General features: G+C 39.1%; 1 protein-coding gene across 2 annotated transcripts in view; it reads left to right on the top strand.

Annotated features, from left to right (window-relative positions):
* The window catches only part of MAST2 (microtubule associated serine/threonine kinase 2), a 203,645-nt gene that overhangs the window by 82,943 nt on the left and 94,973 nt on the right, over positions 1-25,729 (top strand). For both annotated transcript variants that reach the window (XM_022575586.3, XM_022575583.3), the window contains exon 4: positions 295-326. In XM_022575586.3, coding sequence (XP_022431294.2) covers positions 295-326 — 32 coding nt within the window. The remainder of the gene's footprint in view (positions 1-294; positions 327-25,729) is intronic.

Below are 25,729 nucleotides of genomic sequence, written 5' to 3'. Positions count from 1 at the left end.
ATACCTGGAATCTTCATTGGCCAGTTGGTTACATCTAGTGGTGAAAGTGCTGCAAGTGTTCTGTGAGACATTCCTTTTGGGAAGGAAGGATGAGGAGATGATAGATAGTTAACCAGACTGCTTATTATTTCACTAAAATTTGAGAGACAAAGAAAAAGGTTATTATTTAGAAATATTGAGCTTTTGCCATTATTAATATGATGCTATAAATCTTCTAGGACATTTAGTACAGACCTGCAGGACTCAGACGGGTCCTTATTTCTCTCTAACTTACGTTTGTGTTTTGCTTTTCAGAAGGAGCTGAGCCTTCCAAGAAGAGGCAGCTTGTAAGTAGATGATGATTATGATTGTGATGATGATATCCTGCTTAGGAATCCCTCCTGGGGGCTGTTCTCAGTATCACTCAGAAGACTCTCATTCATGAGTGTTTTTTTCTGTGGACTCCTGTCTGGGCCAGTGAAACCAGTGGGCCAGCCAACTTCTCTCACTAGGTCAGCTCCTCCCCTCTCCCTCATCACTCCCCACCCCAGATCCTCTTCTCTGTGTCAATTTTTGCCTAGGGTCTGGGGGAAAGCTGCCACTTAAATACCCATCACAGTCTTATGCTTGTGTTTTGGGCTTTACTGAGTTTTAGTAGAGTCAAGCTTTTTTAGAATCTTAAAATTGAAACTCTTAGCATCTACATCTGTCCCATAGCATGGTACTAGGGAGAGGTCAACAAGTTGGGGCAAAAAAAGCTACGTTTGGGTTCACGGTTGGAATAGGGCTATCGTTTACCTTTTTGTTCTCTTCTGGCTTCAGGGCTGGGGAAATTCGTTAATAATCTTTGTCTCTGGGGCTTCCCTGGTGGCGCAGTGGTTGAGAGTCCACCTGCCAATGCAGGGGACACGGGTTCGTGCCTCGGTCCAGGAAGATCCCACATGCCGTGGAGCGGCTGGGCCTGTGAGCCATGGCCGCTGAGCCTGCGCGTCCGGAGCCTGTGCTCCGCAACGGGAGAGGCCACGACAGTAAGAGGCCCCCGTACCGCAAAAAAAAAAAAAAGAAAAAAAAAATCTTTGTCTCTGGATTTCAATTTCATAGGTTTTCTTGGCTTGCTTTTTCTCTAAGACTTCTGTTGGGGTAGTACTGCATATTTGGCTAATCAGAATCATCTAGAATGCTTATTTTTCAGATTAAAAACAAACATTTAAATAATAGAAGCAGTTAAAATGCAGATTCTGAGCTTGTTTAAAATCTCCACGTCGGGGCCTGGGAGCCTGTACTTTTGCACCTGCGAGCACAGCCACTGTGATTTTGCTAAGGAGCCAGATTTGGGAAACACGAAAGGAATAGGCCTGTGTTAAAACGATGGCTTTGAAAAGTCTCTCACAGACGTGTATGAGACATGGCTACAGAGAGGACGACAATATTCCTATTTATTTATTAAGTATACTTTATGTATGTATCATATGCATTTAAAAATGTGTGAAACACATGGTGTTTCTGTTACTGTCATCCTGGGATTTTGTTTTGTAAAATGCTCCAATGATTAAATTGTCCTCTGAGATTCTTGTAAAGTCCTTTTGGCTGCTTTATGAAAGCTCACTGTGCTTTGATATAAAGAGACTGGAGTTATGAGTCAGCAAACTCCTAGGGTTCAGTCTTGGCTATGTCACTTAATTAGCTTTGTAATGTAGAGGAATTGCTTCATCTCCTCAGTTGCCTTATCTATAAAATGATAAACCATGATGATACCTGTTTTATATATATATAGGTATTAGAAAGATCACTTAATACATGTGATAGTGCTTCATTTTTTAGTTTTAGTCTAAGGTGTGTTAGTTTCAGAATTCTTGTAAATATATTAGGTTACATTTGGATATATTTCATTATTTAAGAGTCACATTTCTGTCTTTAATTTCTAGCAGTGGATCTCAATTCTAGGTTCTCAAGTGTCCTGAGTCTTCTAAAAATTGGGCAAGGGCGCTACCGGGACTCTTAATGGAATGATACACTGAGTAGGTGTACATAACTGAAGGAGAGTGGCTTTTCAGCATCACATTCAGCAAATATTTGTACTTGGTCACTTTCCTATTATTTCTGTCATTTTTTTTTTCTTTTGGTTCCCTTTATTTGGAAGTTCTCTGAGATTTGCCTTTGCTTAAGGTTAGGTGAAATGAATTAAGGCCTGAGGCAGGTAGCTTCTTCCAGGAATGTGTGCCTCTAATGAATAGAGTTTGCTGAGAAGGAAGGATATCCTGTGAAAATGATTTTTATTTGAAACTGGAGGAATTTTTGGATCAATTTAGTTTTTTTTATTATTGATTGAATTTTTTCTTTTTTATAAATTTTAATCTTTATTTATTTGGCTGCGTCGGGTCTTAGTTGCGGCACGGGCTCTAGAGCGTGTGGGCTTAGTTGCCTTGCGGCATGTGGGGTCTTAGTTCCCCAGCCAGGGATCTATCCTGTGTCTCCTACATTGGAAGGCGGATTCTTAACTACTGGACCACTAGGGAAGTCCCAGGATCAATTTAGTTTTAAACTAGAGGAATTTCTTGGTTATTTATTGTAGTTAAAGTTAGGTATATTCTAACTGCCTTTAAATATTTAATTAATAAAGATCAGAAGTACTTTTTTTTTTTTGGCTGCACTGCGTGGCTTGCGGGATCTTATTTCCCCGACCAGGGATTGAACCCCGGCCCCAGCAGTGAAAGCACCCAGTCCTTAACCACTGGACCTCCAGGGAATTCGCCAGAAATACTTTTTAATAAAGTAACTCCCATTTAAACAATTGATCACTCAGTAAATACATAATAATACCTACTGTGTGTTGGGCACTGATCTAAGTTCTGAGGTTATAAGATTCAATTAGACACATTCCTCTATTTTGAAAACTTAGAGTTAAAGTAAACCCGAAATGTATATATTTTTTATCTTTAGTATTAGAGTAGAAAGAGTTTTATTCTGGAAAGAATCTTGGAAACATGGATACTAACCTAGGCTTTGCCACTAACAAGTTATATGTGGTTTCAACAGGAACTGTCATTTCTGGGCTTGAAATGCCTCACTTGTAAAATGAGGGGGCTGGCTTACCTGGGCTTACCTGATCTCTGTGCTTAGTCATCTCACCAAATAATTGAAACTCCATGGTACCTCTTCTTCAGAGAGCTGGGCAAGTCTTCGCAGGGAGTATGCAGTAGGAGGCAGAACATGGCTTAGCATCTGAAGTAGAGAAGACAGGAAATTAAGAACCACAAAGCGTAAGGTGTTTTGAATAAGTTTAATCAATACTTAAACATTTGTAGTAAGTGTGGAGAAACTGATGTTAATAAAACGAGTGACTTACCACTTAACCCATTATTTCTTGTCCTTTGTAGCCTAGTCTGGAAAGTTAAAAGTTATTATAATTGTCCTCTGAGTCTTTGTCAGAAGGAGAGGGGTATTGTACTAGATCCCTGTTTGCTTCTGCCCCAGAATGTATGCCCACCTGTATGCCCACCAGGTATAAAGGCCCATTTCCTTTGGCATGTTCTCACTAGTATACATTATGGGTGCAGAGAGATTTGGAGTTTGCAGCTGGTTTGGTGTTCTTGTCTTTAGAGAGGGAGTCAGATTCATTTAATTAGCATAATGTTAAAATAGCTGAGCAATATAAAATAAATGAAGTTCAGTCATTTTGGAGGCTGTCAGTTGTTATGCTTTTCCATGTAATTTGGTAGTTGCATGAAAATGGACAGGAACTAAAAAATGGATTTCGAGATGTATGTGATATCTTGTCATACAAAATGCACTTTCACCCAACAAGTAATTCCTCCAATGTCTCCAAATTAGTAAATGGAATTATAGCATAGAAGTAAAGAGCCTGGGCTTGAGAGTCAGGCAGACCTAGGTTGAGTCTCTGCCCTACCATTTACTACGTATTTTTTCATAAAACAAGTTACTACATTTCTCTTTGTCTTTTTGCTTCCATTTATTCATTCATTTGTTCAAATTCATCCATCCATCCATGCATCTCTCATACTGTATTTATTCAGTTCTTGTTATGTGCAGGCACTGTTCTAAATACTGGAGATACAGTAGGTTTTAGCAGACAGAGAGACGGACAGACAAAAGCATGTATGATATGTCATGGTATTGAGTGCTATGAAGAAAAATAAAACCAGATAAAGAGATATGAGGGTATGTGTTTTTGTGGGGCAGGGGTTGAAATTTTTTGTTTTTAACTAATTAATTAATTTATTTTTGGCTGCGTTGATTGATTTATTTATCTTTGTTGCTGCTCGCGGGCTTTCTATAGTTGCAGCGAGCGGTGGCTACTCTTTATTGCGGTGTGTGGGCTTCTCATTGCAGTGGCTTCTCTTGTGGCGGAGCACGGGCTCTAGGCACGCAGGCTTCAGTAGTTGTGGCACGCGGGCTCAGTAGTTGTGGCTCGCAGGCTCTAGAGTGCAGGCTCAGTAGTTGTGGTGCACGGGCTTAGTTGCTCTGCGGCATGTGAGATCTTCCCGGACCAGGGCTCCAACCCGTGTCCCCTGCATTGGCAGGCGGATTCTTAACCACTGTGCCACCAGGGAAGCCCAGGGGTTGAAATTCTAAATCATGTTTTCTAGGAATTTTCTCATTAAGATGATGTTTGAGTAGAGAACAGGAGTCTGGAATGAGTGATGTTGATGTATATACTGGGCAAGAGCATCCCAGGTAGGGATACAGCATGTGCCAAGGTCCTGAGGTGGGAACATGCTTGGCAAGTAGAAAGGAGGCTGGAGTGGCTGTTGCTAAGTGAACAATGGTGTTGGGGTGGGAGGGTGTAGAAGAACATGAGGCAGGAGCTGGATTTTGTAATGCCTTGTGGGCCACAGAAAGGACTTTGCATTTTATACTAATTGGGACAGAAAGTCAGTGGGTAGTTTTAAGCAGAGAAATGATGTGATCTGTCAGAGTTTGGGGGGAAGGGCAATTTATTTTACTGAAATATGATTCACATACTGTATAATCACCATTTAAGAATACACAATTCACTGGTTTTTAACATATTCACAAGGTCTTACAATCATTACTACTTTCAATTAGAACATTTTCATCACCCAAAAAGAAACCCCCTACTCCTTTGCAATCACTCCCCTATTCTACACTCCCTTTAGCCCCTGGTAACCACTAATCTACATCTGTCTTTTTTTTTGATGTGGACCATTTTTAAAGTCTTTATTGAATCTGTTACAACATTGCTTCTGTTTTATGTTTTGTTTTTTTGGCCGTGAGGCATGTGGGATCTTAGCTCCCCCAGGGATCGAACCCTCACCCCCTGCATTGGAAGGTGAAGTCTTAACCACTGGACTGCCAGGGAAGTCCCCCTAATCTACATCTGTCTTAATAGATTTGCCTGTTCTGAACATTACGTATAAATGGAATTATATAAAATGTGGCTTCTTGTGTCTGGTTTTTTTCACTCAGCATAACTTTTTCAAGATTCATCCATGTTTTAGCACATGTCAGTACTTCATTCCTTTTCAAGGCTAAATAATATTCCATTGTATGTATGTACCATATTTTGTTTATCCATTATCCATCAATGGACATTGTGAGTAATGCTGCTCTGAACATGGATGTACAAGTACCTGTTTGAGTCCTTGCTTTCAGTTATTTTGGGTAGATACCTAGAAGTGGAATTGTTGGATCATATGACAGTTCTTCAGCTTTGAGGAACCACCATACTGCTTTCCATAGCAGCTGCACCATTTCTTACTCCTACCAGCAATACACCAGAATACACCAGGGTTCCAGTTTCTCCGCATCCTAGCTAACACTTGTTATTTTCCATTTTTAAAAGAATAGCCATCTTCACATGAAAAGATGCTCAATACCACTAATTATTAGAGAAATGCAAATCAAAACCACAGTGAGATATCACCTCACACCTGTCAGAATGGCTATCATCAAAAAGTCTACAGATAGCAAGTGTTGGAGAGGATGTGGAGAAATGGGAACCCTTGTACACTGTTGGTAGGAATGTAAATTGGTGCAGCCACTGTGGAAAACAGTATGGAGATTCCCCCCAAAAACTAAAAATAGAACTACCATATGATCCAGCAATTCCACTCCTGGGTGTATATCTGGAAAAAATGACAACACTTATTAGAAAATATACATGCACCCCAATGTTCACTGCAACACTATTTGCAATAGCTAAGATATGGAAGCAACCCAAGTGTCCATCAACAGATGAATGGATAAAGAAGATGTTATATATAGAAATACATATATGTATGTGTGCATAATGGAATATTACTCAGCCATAAAAAGAATGAAATTCTTCCATATGCATCAACATGGATAGACCTAGAGAATATTATGCTTAGTGAAATAAGACAGGAGAAAGACAAATACTATATGATATCACTTATATGTGAAATCTAAAAATAGTACAAATGATTGTATATACAAAACAGAAACAGATTCACAGGCATAGAAAACAAACTTGTTACCACAGGGGAGAGGGAAGTGGGGAGGAACAAATTAGAGGTACGGGATTAACAGGTACAAACTACTATATATAAAACAGATAAGCAACGAGAATTTACTGTATAACACAGGGAATTATTCCTATTATCTTGTAATAACCCATAATGGAGTATAATCTGCAAAAATACTGAATCACTATGCTGAAACTAACACAATATTGTAAATCAGTTATATGTTAATTTAAAAAAATAGCCATCTTAATATGTATGAAGTGGTGTCTCATTGTGGTTTTATTTTGCATTTTCCTAATTACTAGTGACGTTGAGCATCTTTTCGTATGATTATTGTTCATTTGTAAACCTTCTCTGGAGAAATCAAGTTCTTTGTCCATTTTTTAATTGGTCTGTTTATTTTTGTTCTTGAGTTGTAGGAATTCTCTCTATATTCTAAATATTCAGCTCTTATCAAGTATATGATTTGTATATATTTTCTTCCATTTTTTGGATTGTGTTTTCACTTTCTTGATAGTGTCCTTGATGCACAAAAGTTTTTAATTTTGATGAAGTTCAATTTATCTATTTTATCTTTCGTTGCTTGAGCTTTGGTGTCATATCCAAGAAATCATTGCCAGATCCAGTGTCATAAAGATTTCCTCCGTGTGTTTTCTTCTAAGAGTTTTAGCTCTCATAATTAGGCCTTTGATCACTTTTGAGTTAATTTTTCTTTATGATGTAAAGTAAGTATCTAACTTCATTGTTTTGCATATGAGTATCTAGTATTCTCAGGACCATTTGTTGAAAAGACTGTCCTTAACCCACTGAATGGTCTTGGCACCCTTGTCAAGTTTTTGACCATACATGTGAAGATTTATTTGGGGGCTCTCTATTCTATTCTGTGGTGTGTATTTCTGCCCTGTGCTAGTACCCCACTGTTTTGATTACTGTAGCTTTGTAATAAGTTTTGAAATCAAGAAGTGTGAAATCAAGAACCAACTTTGTTCTTCAAGATTGTTTTGGCTATTCAGGGTTCCTTGTGATTCCATATGAATGTTAGGATGAGTTTCTCTATTTCTGCTATAAAAAAATTGTTGGGATTTTGATATGGATTGCATGGAATTTGTAGATTGATTTGGGTGATATTGTCAAACTTGACAATATTAAGTCTTCCAATCCATGAGCATGGGATGTTTTTCTATTTAATTTCTTTCAGAAATGTTTTGTAGTTTTCAGTGTACAGGTCTTCACTTCCTTAGTTAAATTTATTCCTAAATATTTTATTATTTGTGATGCTATTATAAATGGAATTATTTCTTAAATTCTTTTTTAGATTGTTCATTGTTAGTGTATAGATGCAACTGATTTTTACTGGTTGGTTTTGTATTCTCCAGCTTTGCTGAATTTGTTTCTCATTGTGGTTTTGATTTGCATTTCCCTAATGACCAATGATGTTGAGCATCTTTTTGTGTACTTGTTGGCTATTTGCATATCTTCTTTGGAGAAATGTTTATTCAAATCCTTTGCCCATTTTAAAATGTGAGTTGTCTTTTTATTGTTTAATTGTAAGAGTACTTTATTTATTTGTTTGTTTGTTTATTTATTTATGGCCACGCCATGTGGCATATGGGATCTTAGTTCCCCCACCAGAAATCGAACCCTCACCCCCTGCAGTGGAAGCACGGAGTCTTAACACCTGGACCGCCAGGGAAGTCCCTGTAAGAGTACTTTATATATTCTATATACTAGACTCTTATCAGACACTTGGTTTGCAAATATTTTCTATTCTGTGGGTTGTTGTTTTACTTTCTTGATAGTGACCATTGATGCACAAAAGTTTGTAATTTTGATGAAGTCCAGTTTATCTGCTTTTTCATTGGTTGGGCTTTTGATATCATATCATATCTAAGAAACCATTGCCTAATTTAAGATCTGATTTGTTCCTGTGCTTTAATTTATGAAGGTAACTGATTGATGACACAAAGTGGCTAGTGCTATTGAAAGAAGAATTTATTATAGTTTCCTCAAGAGAAGGGGCATGCCATGCCACGCAGGGCCACATGGGGAAAGCACCAGGTTTGGTCAGGAGGCAGAAAGTTGCAAGGGGAAGCCAGAGAACCTTTATTGGGGTTTCCACAGGAAAGGCGAAGCAGGGCAGGGTAAACAGTATAGAACTGGCTACTTTGAATAATGTTGGCGGGTTCAGGGCTAGAGGTCTGGTCTTTAGTTGTTTGGTACTTGGCCCTGAGTGATATAGGGCAGATGAAATAATGGCTTGATGTCTGTGAGTTTGATACAGGAGGTGGTTGGGAGTGTGGACTCAGGATTGATTGGAGAGTTTGTAATAGCAATTTTGCAACACTATTTGCAAAATTACAGAGGAGGTATGAATAAGTTTGGCTGTTAGTTTGGCTAGCAATTAATGGATGCCAAATAGACAAATACAGAATCTAAGAAAACAGTTAGAATGAGGTTATGATGATTTACTTCTGTTTCCTTTTAAGGGTTTTATGGTTTTAGCTCTTACTTTAGGTCTTTGATTCCTTATTAGTTAATTTTTATATGTGGTATTATTTTTATATGTAGTATATTTTTTATATGTGGTATCGGTAAGGGTCCGATTTCATTCCTTTGAATGTGCATAGCTGTGGTCCCAGCACCATTTGTTGAAAGAACTTTTCTTGTCTTAGGTTTTAGCAAGGTCACTGGTTGCTCAGACTGTAGGGAGAGTAGGAGTGAAAGCTGGAAAGTAAGTGAGGAAACAATTACAAAATTCAGTCAAGGTGATGATTGCTTAGACAGGGTGGTAGCAGCTTAGGTGGTGAGAAGTGATTGGATTCTGGATGTATTTTGAAAAGAGAGCTGACAGTATTTGTTGATAGTTATTAATTTTGGTATATGAGAGAAAGAGAGGAATTGAGGGTGATGGTAAGGTTTTAGGGCTGAGTAGGTAGATGGATATGGTTGCCATTTACTGAGCAAGTAGAGAATATTGTGAGTGGAGCAGGGTTTTTTTTTGTTGTTGTTGTTATTTTTGCTCTTGGGAGGGGCAGGATAAGGGTTGTTGGAGGAATCAGAACTTTGGTGCTTGCTTGACATCCAAGAAGGAGTGTTGATAAAGCAATTGCATATATGAATCCTGGGATCAAGGGTGTGATATGACCTGGGGATATACATTTAGGGATTGACAGCATATAGATGGTATTTAAGCTATGTGATTGGCTGAGATAAACTACGAAATGCTACTTAAGTGTGGTCAGCTGACTGGTGATGATCAATGAACTGTTTGTTACCAGTTTGCCAGGAGTTAATAAGTACAGAAATTTAGAGTAAGCAATTTGACATTGTTGTGACCTTCAGGCATTTGATCATTTTTCTGTTATTTCATATTTATTTTGCAATGGTTTGTGAATGGATGGAAATTTCACTTGGCCTGTCACCACAGCCAGTTTGAGAAGCACTGACCTGGTGAGTGAGTGAATCTAGATAGAAAAGTTATCTAAGGACTGAGCCCTGGGGCACTTCGTATTTACTTAAGAGATAAGGAGAATCCATTAGTAAAGAAGACTGAGAAGGACCGTCTGAGTGAGGTTGCAACAAAACCAAGAGAAAGTGTTCGGTGTTTCCAAAGACACAAGAAGAAAGTGTGTCAAGGCTACGTAAGATGACCAACTAAGAATTGATCTTTGGGTTAGTAATAGGGAAGACCAAATTGGTGACCTTGGCAAGTGACATTAATCAGAGATGGGTCCAAAGCTTGATTTGAATGGGCTCAAGACAGAATAGGAGGCAGTATTACCTATGTGTTATTTGTGTTAAAAAATATTTAACCTCAGTCTAATGAATGAGGAAACAGTCAGGGAAGTTCAAATTGAGGGGATAATCTGTAGAAGTACTGGCCTGAACTCTTCAAAAATGTTGAAGTTGTAAAAGACCACAAACAAGCAAACACTAAGGATATGCTCTAGAGTACTGGAGAAAAGAGACTTGGTGAATAAATGTAGTTCTTGATTAATTTTTGGTTGGATCCTGGATTTTAAAAAATAGTTGAAGGACATTATTGGGACAGTTGAGGAAATTTGAATGTGGACTTTCGTTAGGTGAAAATGTGCCAGTGTTAAACTTCCTTAGTGTGAAAATTGTGTGGTGGTTGTTCCTTATTCTTAGGCCAAGAACATTAATTGTGGAAGTATTTGAGAGGAGGTATTATGATGTTTACAACTGACTTTCAAATGGCTCAGTTAACAAAAAATAAGTGTGTATACGTGTGAGTGATTGTGTGTGTGTGTGTGTTAGAGCAAGAGAGGGAGAGAATGAGAGGGAAAGAGAATGGAGAGAAAAAAGCAAATGTAACAAAATGTCAACAGTCGTTAAAGGTAAGTGAAGGGTATATAGAGTTTCAATGAATTACTCATGTTCCTCTTCTGATAATTTGGAGAGAAGGTAGTGAGTCTATACTATTGTTTCAAAGCGATTTGCTGAAAAGAGGATTTTAGAAATCAGATGACACCTGGAAAGGTTATAGAGTTGAGTATTTTTTCCCTCTATTTTATAAATTTATTTATTTTATTTTATTTATTTTTGGCTGCGTTGGGTCTTCGTTGCTGCGCGTGGGCTTCTCATTGCGGTGGCTTCTCTTGTTGCAGAGCATGGGCTCTAGGCATGCGGGCTTCAGTAGTTGTGGCTTGCAGGCTCAGTAGTTGTGGCTTGTGGGCTTCAGTAGTTGTGGTTCGCGGGCTCTAGCGCACAGGCTCATTAGTTGTGGGACACAGGCTTAGTTGCTTCATGGCATGTGGGATCTTCCCGGACCAGGGATCGAACCTGTGTCCCCTGCATTGGCAGGCGGGCGGACTCTTAACCACTGCGCCACCAAAGAAGTCCCTCCCTCTTTTTAAAACATAAATTGGAGATATTACATCTTATTTGTGTGTCAATGAAATTATCCAGTAGTGAAGGAGAAGTTGATGCAGGAGAGGAGAGAACAACTGCTAGAATATTCTTGAGTAAGCAAAAATGGAGGCCATCTAGGTACATGTGGGGGTATTGGCCTTAGACAGGAGTGTTGACAATTTGTCCACAGTCGCCTCAGGTACCTCACTTTATTTGTAAAAGATTATGCATGTAAAGTGTATGGCATAGTGCCTTCAATTAAGCGCTCAACTATTTGTTATTGTTAAAGCATTTAGTGCAATGCCTATTACTAGCAGACTTTGAAAAAAATGGTAGTTGTTTTTTATTATTCTTATTATTAGCGGTCCATAATTACCTGTTAGAAGCTGTAAGTGCTTCAGAAAAACAAATTAATTAAGATCCTAAACCAAGTTAAAAGAACAATAGCGTGCCTTAAAAGAGCCACAGGATATTCGTGGTTGGCTTTGGTCACATTAGAGAAGAAAGCAACTAAATTCCAATATGGGGAATGAGAACATCCAGGCCTGCAGTGATAAGGGCTTTGTTGGGGCAATATTGGTTATGAAAGTTCTTTTGGCCTGGCTCATACCATTTATTTTAGATGTAGCTTCCCGAAATTAAATTGTTCTCATTTTTAGAAAGCTATTTCATATTTAAACTCATCTGGGTATTTTTTAATGCATTAAAAAATCTAGTCTAGAATACCAGACCTAGAGGAGCTGATAAGTTTGTTGACAGTGTACATATCTGTGGAAAAAAATTTGAAAGAAAATGAAGTTCTAAAGCTGTTTATATTTGTTTACCCAAGCCATAGGAATATTGTATTTTGCTTTTTCTCAATCGAAACAGCTCTGAATGACTTCCCTCGCCTGGCTCTGTGGAGGAGGTGAGGGGACCTCCTCTCGCAATTCCTTTCACATAGCATTTTTTGTTTATTTGTTTGTGAATTTCAGCACCAATACCTAGACCCTACACTTAGGAGCTCAATGTAAATAGTGTTTATGTCTCTAGTTACCCAGAAAGTTAAGCTTTTCTAATACCTATTACAACCCAAGGTAATTGGCCTCATATTTCTTGAAATGTCTTTATTTCTTTGAGGCTGTGAACAGTCAGTAGAAGTTAAAGAATGGACTGTAGGAGTGAAGAAGTAGCTACAGTACCTGTCATGCTGTGTGTGTGTGTGTGTGTGTGTGTGTGTGTGTGTGTGTTGCTATTGGTGGCCTTTATTAAACTTAAGAGTCCTTTAGGATAGTTACCCTTTTGCAGTGCTGGCTTACTCATTTGTTCAGCGGGCTAGGACATCGGATATTGGATGAAAGTAAATGCCAGGTGTCTGCAATGATAGGCAGTGTGCAGGGAGGAGTTCTGGGGCTCAAGGATTTGCTGTATCAAGCTTTACCACTGTGAAACTGACATGTGAAACAGTGTCATGTACTTTCCCACTCTGATGCTACTTGATGGTATTCGCCTGGATGAATGCTTCTGGAGAATGTGCTAAAAAGAGATACCACCTGCTACACATAGTAAATCCTTTGTGTGGTGTCAGTGGTGCCTGATATAAGGCTTTAGTTTCTGTGTGGACTTTGCAAATCAGGAAATTTTGGTACCTGTAAGGACTTTGAAGGCCAGAGTAATAGCTTTGTGTTACGTTTAGCAGTCTTTTTTAAAAATTGGGCTTATACAGGAAATGATCTTACATAGGTTCTCTACCTCTCTGGTGGGAAGGCAGGGATTGGCAGAGATTGGCAGGGATGAGCAACAGTTATTACTAATTTCCCAATAGGAACCCTTTTGTTGTTAAAAAATGGGCATGGTTTGTCAGTGAGCCATAAGTATGTGGACACAAGACCTGAAAACGGAGAATTCGTGAGAGCCTGTTTTGTTACCGTTATGTTGAAAATAGCTATCATTATGCTGATCATATGCACGTTTATATGTCTTGACCTTGCAACTACCAATTCACTATAATGTACTTGGATATCTCAGAGACAGCTCATCCTTAGCATTTATGAAACCGAAGGTAGGAACTTTCCTGGTGGTGCAGTGGTTAAGAATCCACCTGCCAATACAGGGGACATGGGTTCGAGCCCTGGTCCGGGAAGGTCCCACATGCTGCGGAGCAACAAAGCCCGTGTGCCGCAACTACTGAGCCTGTGCTGTAGAGCCCACAAGCCACAACTACTGAGCCCGTGTGCCACAACTGTTGAAGCCCGCGTGCCTAGAGCCCCTGCTCTGCAACAAGAGAAGCTACTGCATTGAGAAGCCCGCACACCGCAAGGAAGAGTAGCCCCCCCTCGCCGCAATTAGAGAAAGCCCGTGCACAGCAACAAAGACCCAACGCAGCCAAAAATAAATAAATAAATAAATTTATAAAAACAAAAAACCGAAGGTATTATCTTTCTCAGAAATCTACTCCTCTCTTATTCTCTAGCTTACTAAATGGTACCACTTCCTCAAGATAGAAAACTCAGTTATTCTTGTCACCTGTCTCTGCCTCACACCAACTCCTTTCTTTTATACCTCTAAATATCTCTTAAGTTCCTCTCCTTCTTTCTACTACCACTGGTATGTCCATATTGTCCAAGCCATTGTAATCTCTTGGCTCTGCTACTACTGTAACTTCCTAACCAGTTTTTCTTTGTCTAGCATTGCTTACCCCTCAGTCCACCCATCCATTATAGAATAGCCAGAAAAAGTTTTTTAAAGTACGATTTGATTATTAGATGTTTATTTAAACTCATTTAGTGCATTTTTTATTACTCTTAGGATCACATCTGAAAGTCTTGACATGGTCCATAAAACTGTCTGTACAATCTGATTCCTGCCTTTGTCTCTATATTTTGCACAGTGTGTTCTCTGTTCCTGGAATGTTTTCTTCATCTATGCCTGGCTAGCTCCTACTTATTCTTTAAGTCTCAGCTTACATCTCACTTCCTTATGAAAGGCTTTTCAGATCTCACCCATACCTTGCTGTCCCTAGGCTAAGTTGAGTTTCCCAGAATGTACTTTGATTAAATCCTGTACTTTCCCTTTATAGTTCTCACAGCAATTGTAAATAAGGAATTACTTGTCTGTCTTCTCCCATTGGATCGTCTATTAGTCTGCTTGGGCTGTCATAACAAAATACCAGGACTTCCCTGGTGGCGCAGTGGTTAAGAATCTGCCTGCCAATGCAGGGGACACGAGTTTGAGCCCTGGTCCAGGAACATCCCACATGCCGCGAAACAACTAAGCCTGTGCGCCACAACTACTGAGCCTGCACTCTAGGGCCCACGTGCCACAACTACTGAGCCCATGTGCTGCAACTACTGAAACCCGCGTGCCTAGAGCCCGTGCTCTGCAACAAGAGAAGCCACCGCAATGAGAAGCCCAAGCACCACAACGAAGAGTAGCCCCCACTCACCACAACTAGAGAAAGCCCGTGCACAGCAGCGAAGACCCAACGCAGCCAAAAATTATTAAAATTTTAAAAAAACAAAAACAAGGAACAACAAAATACCACAGGCTAGGGGCTTAAACAACAGAAATTTATTTTCTCATAGTTCTGGAGGCTAGATGTCCAAGATCAAGGTGCCGGTTGGTTTCTAAGGAGGGCTGTCTTTGTGGCTTGCAGATAGCCACCTTCTCCCTGTGTGCTCACATGGCCTTTCCTCTGTGTGTGTGTGTGTGTGTGTGTGTGTGTGTGTGTGTGTGTAAGGGGGGGTGGAGAGAAAGAGAAAGATTGAGGATCGAGATCTTCCTACTCTTATAAGGTCACCAGGCCTATTGGATTAGGGCCCCACTCTTATGACCTCATTTAACCTTAATTACTTCCTGAAGATCCTATCTCCAAATACAGCCATTGGGGGTTAGAGCTTCAACATATGAATTTTGGGTGGGGGACACAATTCAGTCCATAGCAGATGGTAAACTCCATGAGGTCAAGACCATGTTGTGTGGTACATGGGCCTAGGGCCTAGAATGGAGTTTAACACATAGTAGGCAGCCACTTAGGCCCATTCCTAACATTTGTGTGATCTGGGACAAGAATATAAATGGACATATAAATGTTTAAGAATTTTAAGTAAAGCTAACAAACTGTAAAATAAAATATGTTCTACCCTCCTATCTTGAGAAATATAGTTTCAAAATAACAAATTACAAAAAGTATGGGTGAAACTATTGATTTTTAAAGTGCTAAATATTTTATTAATATTTAATTTAATATTATTAACTATTAATAACAATGAGTACCAGGCAGACGTTGCAGCCAATTCAAAGGAGAAGTGAAAAAAGTGCAAATTTATATGTAGTAAAGAAATGTTGACATAAATTTATAAATTGTTACAAACCTGGATTTTTCTTTGGGGAGAAGGGAAGTCAGTTGAACCTCCACTATACAGAATTTATTTGCATATCTATAGACAAGAGCTGTTTTGTATTGCTATCAGTTATCTGTAACTTAGAGAGCTGTAAAATAGCACAAAGGCAATAAAAAACTAGAATCAAATAATTTAGTCTCTAAACAATACATAGTTTTCAATCTGAAGATTATTATTTTTTTCTTTACTTATGCCAAGTTTTCTTACAGTCTCTCCCACCCTTTTTTTAAAATAAATTTATTTATTTTATTTATTTATTTTTGGATGCATTGGGTCTTCATTGCTGTGCACAGGCTTTCTGTAGTTGCAGCGAGCAGGGCTGGGGGCTACTCATCGTTGCAGTGCACAGGCTTCTCATTGCAGTGGCTTCTCTTGTTGAGGAGCACGGACTCTAGGCGCACGGGCTTCAGTAGTTGTGGCACACAAGCTCAGTAGTTGTGACTCGAGGGCTCTAGAACGCAGGCTCAGTAGTTGTGGCACGTGGGCTTAGTTGCTCTGCGGCATGTGGGATCTTCCCGGACCAGGGATCGAACCGGTGTTCCCTGCATTGGTAGGCGGGCGGATTCTTAACCACCGTGCCACCAGGGAAGTCCCTCTCCCGCCCTTTTGATTAAAGCAATGTCAAATATTACTCTTGATCATAAAACAAGGTTGGTCTCATTAAATTTGGCCTAGTTTTTTACATAGGGATAGCAATAAGGTTAATTTACTGTTTGGCCTTCTTAAGTTTGCTTTGCTGGGAATTTTATAAAGAGTCTCAGATTGAACTTTTAAAAGCCACTGTTACTTGTATTTCAAGGCTAGAGAGCCAAGCTTAAGAAACTTTATCAGCGACTTCCCTGGTGGCGCAGTGGTTAAGAATCCGCCTGCCAATGCAGGGGACACGTGTGTGAGCCCTGGTCCGGGAAGACCCCACATGCCGCGGAGCAACTAAGCCCGTGCGCCACAACTACTGAAGGCTGCGCGCCTAGAGCCCGTGCTCTGCAACAAGAGAAGCCACCGCAGTGAGAAGCCCGCACACTGCAACGAAGAGTAGCTCCCACTCGCCGCAACTAGAGAAAGCCCACACGCAGCAATGAAGACCCAACACAGCCAAAAATAAAATAATTAATTTTAAAAAAGAAACTCTTTATCAGATTTCGTCTGTAGTACCTATAAATTTGGGTGGATTTTTCTGTTTTCAGGGTCCTTAAAAATGTCCTAAGGGTCTTGGGTCTGCCAGGAGGTGATCTGCTGGACCTTATAAAGCCAGGTACCAGGCCAGTTTTCCTGGGAGAGTTTTGTATTTATTGGCTCCAAAAAGTCAACCTTAGTTCTTTTAAAGTGGTTTGTTATACCTGATTAAGTAGCATTCTCAAATATGACATCTTGACAAACTTTTGGTTGCAGAACCATTTTTTACAATTTTATTTTAAGGGGATTCAATAAGGAAATTTAGTAAGACTTTCTCAAGTCCCATTGGGGATAGTCAGTGAGAATCAGATATGATTTAGAAATGTTTCCTTTTACAAAAGCAAATTATTAAGGATTTAGATAGCTTAAGAAGAAAGAGTAGGCTTCCTTATATATCCAGAAAATAGACTTTAAGACAGTATTCCAAACAAACTACAGTCATCCCTCATTAGTTCATTCAGTCTTAGTGTAATTAATTTTCATTTCACTGGATCTTAGGTTGGTAGTCTGCTTCTTGACTAAAAAGAGCTCTGGAAATTCTGACTCAGTCCACTGGAATGGTCTGAAAGTTTTCCAGTTGTCCAAGTGATAGCATCAGAAGCCTGTACCCAAGAGTCTATTCTTTGAAGTGTCAAATAGTTTGAAATACCTGCTACAGTCCTTTTCCGTGGGACTCAGACAATTCTTTGTTGAAAACACAGACTTTGGCTTCTAGTTGATTATGGAGCCTTCATGCTAGCATCAGTGTAAAACAAAATCTCTTCATAAATGACAGAGACTTAAAAGAGCTGTGGTCAGTTTATTATGGACAATTTTTAAATGTGAAAGGTCTGATGAGAGTTTATAACAAGAATAATGCAACTAACAGGGAATTAAGTTGTTTCTGTAGCATGCAGAACAAAAATAATAAAACCAATTCAAAAGAATATGGATGAACATAACTTTTACAGAGGAAAAATTCTTGATATATAACATAATAATCTTATGGCAGAGAACATACCAAGACCAAACTAAGGCTATCAAGTAAAAAGATTTAGTAAGTCTGCAGTAAGTGCTGGACATTTATCAATATATTTTTATAAAATTCCTTGACCTAGAAGACGCTAGATTTAGATTTTAAAAGTAAGGCTTCTACCAAGTAAGCATTTTAAATGATAACTGAAATTAAGACTAAAAACACTAAACTATTATTTCCTAAAATCTGGCAAAACACCCTGAGGACTCATAAAACAGAAACACATTGTGGGATAGCAAGGGCATTGACAAATCTCTAGGAACTTCCCATAATTATACAGTTTCTAGAATATTTATATTCATAGCATTTTAGCTGTACATATTTCAACTAGGGAGGGCTGAGCATCTTTTCTGATTTGACAACTTTTCCCATGAAACTCATCAATAGTAAAATATCAAACCAAATTATCTCTGGCATCTCTCTAAAAATGTGAAAGAACACTTCTTTGTGATTTTTGCAGGAATGTTCTGGGATATCTCAAAGATATTTTTAGGTGGTAAGAATATACTGAAAGTTTTATTTTACTGTTTCTTATATTTAGGAAGTGATTTGGGGAAGGCTAAACTGCAAAGAGTTGTCAATGAAAACACAAAGTGTTTTTGGTGTTTGAAAAACAAAGCTGGTTACTTAACCAAGGTGACAATAAAATATTTAAAAATAAACATAGAAGGTAACACAATTTTGAATAACCTCAGCTTTTTCATGAGGAACCTTATTTTGCATGTTTTCTTAAATAATTAAGGACATAATAAGTCAGAATAAAGCAAAGAAAGTTATTCTATTAAGACACAAAATATTTGCTATCTGGGCATTTTACATAGAAAAAAAGAATACACTTTAATAAGGTAGGTGAAGGCAATAAACAATAAACCAGGGAAACTGGCCCATCAAAGTTGAGCAGACTTGGCTAAGATTTTAACCAGTTCATAGCTTTTCAGACTCACGGCATGGTATTATAAACCATGGCAAACAAAAATCACTTCCCTAGTTTTGTTCTTTATTATTCTGCTTCATATTCTGGAACATATTTACACTTTACTTGAGGACAGTTCTTAGGGTGTTGTCAGATCAGATTTAATTTTATAGTAATACTGAGATGATATTAACATGTAATGTGTTTATCATTGCTCTCTTCAAATGAATCAATAGATAAACATTTTTAAATGTCTGAGAGGTAATTAGATTTAGATGAAGTCCTGAGGGTAGGGTACCCATGATGGGATTAGTGTCCTTTTAAGAAGAGGGAGAGAGACCAGAAAGTACCTGTGGCTCTCCCCTTCCTCTGCCTCCCCCCTCCTCTCCCTTCCCCTCTCTCTGCCATGAGGACACAGTGAGAAGGTGACTGCTGGCTACAACCCAGGAAGTGGGCCCTACAAGGAACCAAATCTGCTAGCACCTTGATCTTGGACTTCCCAGCCTCCTGACTGTGAGAAATAAATGTCTGTTGTTTAAGCCAAACACACACACACAAAACCTTTCAGTTTCCATTTGTAGCACAGTTATTATTGATAGTTATTACCCATAGAAATAGGCTCTTTGGGGGTCACCAAAAAGTTTTGCTTGATGAATTTTGAGAAATATATATGAAACTGCACAACTCAGATTGGGACTCGAACCTAGCCAGAACCCAGACCGGGACTTGAACCCATGGGGCAGGACTCGAACCTGGCCAGAACCCAGGTTGGGACTTGAACCCACTGTCTTTTAATTGAGATCACATACCTGGTCTCAGGACTTAATGGAACTCAGGTTCTGTATGTCTTGTTGCAGAAAGAATTCAATGAGAGACAAAGTGATAGGTAAGAAATGGATTTATTTAGAGAGATAACACATTCCATAGACAGAATGCCATCTGTCTCAAAAGGCAAGAGTAGCCCCAGGGCATGGGGCTGTCTTGGAAAGTGAGAGCAGCCATGGGAGAAACACACTCCACAGACAGAGTGTGGGCCATCTCAGAGGCCCTGATACATGGGGTGGTTAGTTTTTATGGACTGGGTAATTTCATAGGCTAACAAGTGGGAGGATTATTCCAACCATTTTGGAAAAGGGGCAGAGATTTATAGGAATTGGGCCACCGCCCACTTCTTGGCCTTTTATGGTCTGCCTTGAAGCTGTCATGGCTCTGGCGGATGTGTCATTTAGCATATGCTAAGGTATTATGATGCCCATAATGTATTATGAGCGTATAATGAAGCTCAAGATGTACAAGAAGTCGAATCTTCTGCCATCTTGGACCTAATCGGTTCTAACCAGTTTTTGTCATGTCCTTAAGGGCTATGTCATGCTTTTAGAGGTTGTGCCCTGCCCATTTTCCTCCTGTTTCATATACACCATGCAATTACCACCACAACCAGGATATAGAACAGTTTTATTACCCCAAATATTGCCTGTGTAGTTTTGCAGTCAATTCTTCTTTCACCTCTTGGTCCCAGGCAATCACTGATCTGCTTTTTGGCACTCTAGATGAGTTTTGCTTGTGGCAGAATTTCATATAAGTGAAAAATCATACAGTATCTACTCTTTTATATTTGGCTTCAGTGTTCCTGTTCATTTTAATACTTAGTATACCTTGTGTGAATAGACCACTCTTTGTTTGATGGATATTTGGGTTATTTCTGTTACTGAATTGAACTTGGGTATGCTTGCCCGCCACACAGCAAAGCCAGTCTACTGACACTGACTGGGTTGTGGTGAAGGAAAGTACAGCATTCATTGCAGGGCACCAAGCAAGGAGAATGGGCAGCTCATGTTCTAAAAACACAAACTCCATGATGTCTTTCAGGAAAGGACTTTTAAGGCAACATTAAGGGTGGGATTGCAGGGAGCATGGTCAGCTCATGGACTGCCTTCTGATTGACTGTTGGTGGTGAGGTAACAGGGTGATGTCTTGTTAATCTTAATCTTCAACCTTCTGGTTCTGAGCAGTCTGGGGTCTACCTGCTTGTGCTCAGCATGTAGTCACCATCCTCCACTTGGGTGGGGAGGTCTTAGTTCCTGCAGAACAACTCAAAGATATGCATTGGATTGTTATGTATATCCCTTAAGAAGGAGCTAGGACTCTGTTTTATCGCCGAACTCTTGTTTAAGCTATTATTGCTTTTCTTACTTGACTGCTTTTCCTTTGTTTCTGCATTCCCTTACTTCCCTAATTAGTAACTGCGTAAGTCTGCTCTTTGGAACTCAGGGAAGGCCTAGGAGACTAAAGCCTTTTTCTACAAACAAGAAACAGGGGACATGGAGAGGTCTGTCACCCAGAGGGCCCTACAGGGTCCTGCTTGTTTTCATTTACAGTTTTTGGATATCGTGAATAAAAGTGCTATGATATTCATATACAAGTCTTTTTTTTTTTTGTGGTACGCGGGCCTCTCACTGTTGTGGCCTCTCCCATTGCAGAGCACAGGCTCCGGAGGCGCAGGCTCAGCGGCCATGGCTCACGGACCCAGCCGCTCCGCGGCATGTGGGATCTTCCCGGACTGGGGCACGAACCCGTGTCCCCTGCATCGGCAGGCGGACTCTCAACCACTACCCCCCCCCAAGGAAGCCCCATATACAAGTCTTTTTATGGACATATGTTTTCATTTCTCTTGGGTGTATAGCCAGGAGTGGTCAGACCATAAAAACAGTATCCCAGTCATTGCTACTACCACCGTGGGAGTAACTTATCAGCCATAAACAAACCTAAAACAAAACTGAATTATATAGAGGAAAATTAAAATTAGAAAAGGAGAGACTAGGCCAACTTCAGATTGCCACTTCAGATTTACCTCTCAAATTCAAGAAAAGAAATGCCTGGGCAGTCCACATGAGGTGCACTTTTTTCACGTGGCTCTGTGAGGTGAATCCATTGGACATTTTGGTGGAAGACTTCCAACACTGTTTAACAGGTAATTTTCCAAAAAAGATAAAATCATGGCTCTCATCCAGATATAAAATGAAAACATTTAAAGGTTAGAGAAAGGCAGCCTCATCATTAATGAGGGAAACAGATATTACAACCAATTATCAATTTTATATGATTGAAAGTTGGCAAAATATTAAAGATGATAATTGAATTAATACTGCACCCATCTAGGTGTTCATCTGTTTGAGCAGTAAAGGCAAACAATTCATGTTATAAAAATGTCCAGACTTTTTCTTGACTTTATTAGCAAAGCCACTATATTGTAATTAAGATTTTCTTATAAATTGTTTTGTTTTTATGTCAATTATATCACAAAGACTGGGAAAAGATAGTGTAAACTGTGTTGTTAAGAATTATATTGTTTACATATTGGAATGATATTTTGAATATACTAGGTTAAATATATTAAAATTTTAAAATTCTGTTATTTTGACAATACCAGCTTAATAGACTTTCTTGAGTCATTTTGTTTCTTAGATTTTTTTTTTTAAATTAGAGGTTATTTGTTCTGCTGTAGCAGTAGAAATTGGAATTGGCAAAAATTTCTTAAAAGCAATACATGGATTTAGAAATGAACCACGAACTTCACACATCAAACTTTGTAATGGAGTCTCATGGTAAATTATTGTTGTCACAGAAGATATTAAACCATATTTTAATATCACCTTATAAATTGCTGTCACTTATGTTGCGGTTTCACCATCTCTTAAAGCAGTAGCTAGGCAGCCGTATGACATGTCTTAAGATCTCCTTTGGGACTTCCCTGGTGGTCCAGTGGTTAAGACTCCACACTCCCAATGCTGGGGGCCTGGGTTCGATCCCTGGTCAGGGAAGTAGATCCCGCATACCTCAACTAGAGATCCTGCATGCTGCAACTAAGTCCCGGTGCAACCAAATAAATAAATAAATATTAAAAAAAAAATCTCCTTTAATGTTTTCAGTGCTGGGATATTATAAAGAAAACCAAAAATAGCAGACTAAACCTTGATCTGTGATGGTGCTAATAAAGTAGTCTATAGAAATCAGTTTGGGGTTATTTTTTGGTGAATCTTCTTCATAGTCATGCATGATGAACGTACTGTAAAGTAGCCCCCGTAGTCTCTTTCTCCTGGAGTTCATTTTTTTGTGTAATCCTACTCCCTTTGAGTGTGGCAGTACCTGTGACTTGCTTCTAACCAATGAAACATAGTAAAAGTGACAAGATGTCATTCATGTGGCTATATTATGGTATATAAGACTTTGTCTAGTTAGTAGACTTACCATAGAAACAGTCTATACTGGCTTGGTGAAGTAGGCGGCTATGCTGGGAAAGCCCTTGTGACAAGGAACTATGGTAGCCTGCAGGAGCTGAGGTTGGCTTTCACTTGATATCCAGCAAGAAGCTAGGGCCCTCAGTCCCATAGCCACAAGGAAATTAATTTGGCTAACTGCCTGATTGAGCTTAGAAATGGATTTTTCCCTAGCCAATCTGCCATATAAGAATGCAACCTGGGTGACACATGATTGCAGCCTTGTGAGACCCTAAGCAGAGGACCTAGATAAGCTGTGCTTGAATTCTTGACTGACAGAAACTGTGTAATAATAAATGTGTGTTGTCTTAAGTGGCTATGTTTGTGGTAATTGGTTATGCAACAGAAAATGAATACATCATGCAAACTTACTTTTTCCACTTTTTTGCTTTAATCTCCTTATATTTTATTGCAATGTTACTTTCATTGTATCTGCTATGTGGAATTTCTTTTGGCTAAAATATTTTTAATCTTTTAAAAAGTGAAAGAGCCAAATAGCCAAACTTAGATTTCTTTTTTTTTTTTTTGCCCTTCCTCCATCCTTGTCAAATGATAAATGATAACTGTATGTTTAGGTTTATAAAAACCACCACATAATTTTCTGGGATGGTTGTACCATTTTATACTCCTACCAGTGATAGTGAGAGCTCTAGTTGGCCCACATCTGTACTAACAATTGTTATAGTAAAACTTTAAATTTTAAGGCCAATCTAAGTGGGTGGATAGTGTTATTCATTGTGGTTTTAACTTGCATTTCTTGGATGAAGATGTTAATAATAACGACATAAAGCAACCAACATTTGTAAGTAATTACTGTTTACTAGATTCTATTCTAAGCACTCTACGCATAATAACCAAATAGTCCTCATCACAGCCCTATGATATATGTGCTGTTATTCCATTATTGTTGTTATTATTATTACTACTACTGTTATTATTAAGTAGCCTGGGGTTGGGGATTGGCGAGTGGAGAATATTGAGTGGAAACTCAGGACCGTGGCCTTAACTGCATGGCCTCGGCTTGGGATGGAGATAGATCGCAGCTAGTCTGTTAGATGTGGGAGTGTGGGCTTCTGTGACTGACCCTCATATCATCACGAGACTTTCCCAAAGTGGGACCCAGTACTTGTTCAGAGGTGCTAGATTTCTGAGAGAGTGTTTCCATTTTCGTTATAGAGAACAGGGGATTCTGGAAAGGAGCTGTGAGAGCCAAATGATTGGGCTGGTACATGGAGAGGGAAAGTGAGTGTCTGTAGCTGCCAGGTGGGGTGGGTTTGCTTGGGTCATTAGAGCAGTGGCTTTCAAACTTTTTAGACTATGACCCTCAAAAGTAAATAGATTTTTACACTGTAAACCATGACACATGTTTACACTTGTATATTATACATATTTCAATAACAGTTGTCACAAACACACAAATTTCACTAAATAATTCTTATCCTTAATCTGTGTGAAGCACTTCAATATTTTCTTTTCTATTCTATTTCATTCTGTTTCCCTTTTAAGAAAATATTGGTCCTGACTTCCTAAATTGATCTCATGACTCACTAGAGAGTTGTGACCTGCAGTTAAAAAAGCACTGGTTGGAGTATGAATTAATCCTTTGAATGTTACCCTAGAAAAACAGTTTGACATACTTTGTTTGTCATCCAGGTGAATGAGAGGAGCCCATCAGAGTTGGCAGGTGCTCCGAAGCAGGGGACCAAGACTTTTTGCTTAATCTCAGCTCCCTTAGCTGTCAGTATTTAGCTCAGTAGTTTACTTGATCAATTGGCCAGGCTGCTTTTTGTCAGATGGTTTCCTATGCGTTTGCACTTATCTTCTCCTTTAGATTGAGAGCTTGCCCTCCTGAGAGGGTAAGACCTACAATAATAGCTAACAGTTCTGTAGCACTTCCTCTGTGCTAGGCAGTTTTCTGTTTTACATATATTAATCTTTACCACAACATACCTCTTAGGTACCTTAGTAATTTTCATTCTACAGATGGGCAAATCAAAGCATGCAAAGGTTCAGTGGTTTACCCTTTTTACAGTTCTTTTGCAGCTTACCTCACCTTACCTTGTATAACATCTGCCATATAAATTATTTCATTAATAGTTTCTGATGAAATTAAACTAAATAGTTTCTAGGCTTATTTTTCTTAACTTTCCTTATGGCTTTTTTTTTTCTCTTTTTACCACAAGGTTATTTAAGTAATTGGGGAGTAATAGAAATTGAATTTAAAATGATGCTGGACTTAGTCTAAAGAAGGAGTACAGAGTTTACCTAAATTGGTCAGATTCTGAATTTGAATAATAACTATGCCTTGAGCCCCAACATTACAACTCTGTCATCCTCCATCAGGCCTGAGTTTAAGAATGAATAATGTTGCAGAAATGCCCACATATTCTTAGCTCATTATTTACTGATTTGGGATCCTTAATATGCTTTGTTCCATTCCCCTGCCCGCTGCAACAGCTGTTATAGTCTGGCCCACGCCTCCTGAGTTAATAGTATTTCTGTCACAGTGTGAGTTTTCAAGTTGGTATGTGCAGTTTCTGCCAGAGTCTTTATTGTTGCCAGGTCTCAGGGTTGGAGGTTGCAGCTGATTTTTGGGGGAGGGGATTTGATGCTTGTCACTGAGGAGGAACAAGGTGCTCCCTGGGGCTCTG

The sequence above is a fragment of the Delphinapterus leucas genome, chromosome 1 (assembly GCF_059928025.1).
Source record: "Delphinapterus leucas isolate spDelLeu-1000000601 "Yukka" chromosome 1, BTC_Dleu_Yukka2, whole genome shotgun sequence".
Classification (NCBI taxonomy): Eukaryota; Metazoa; Chordata; class Mammalia; order Artiodactyla; family Monodontidae; genus Delphinapterus; species Delphinapterus leucas.
The sequence above is the reverse complement of the archived record's forward strand: the minus strand, read 5'-3'. Positions and strand labels throughout refer to the sequence as shown.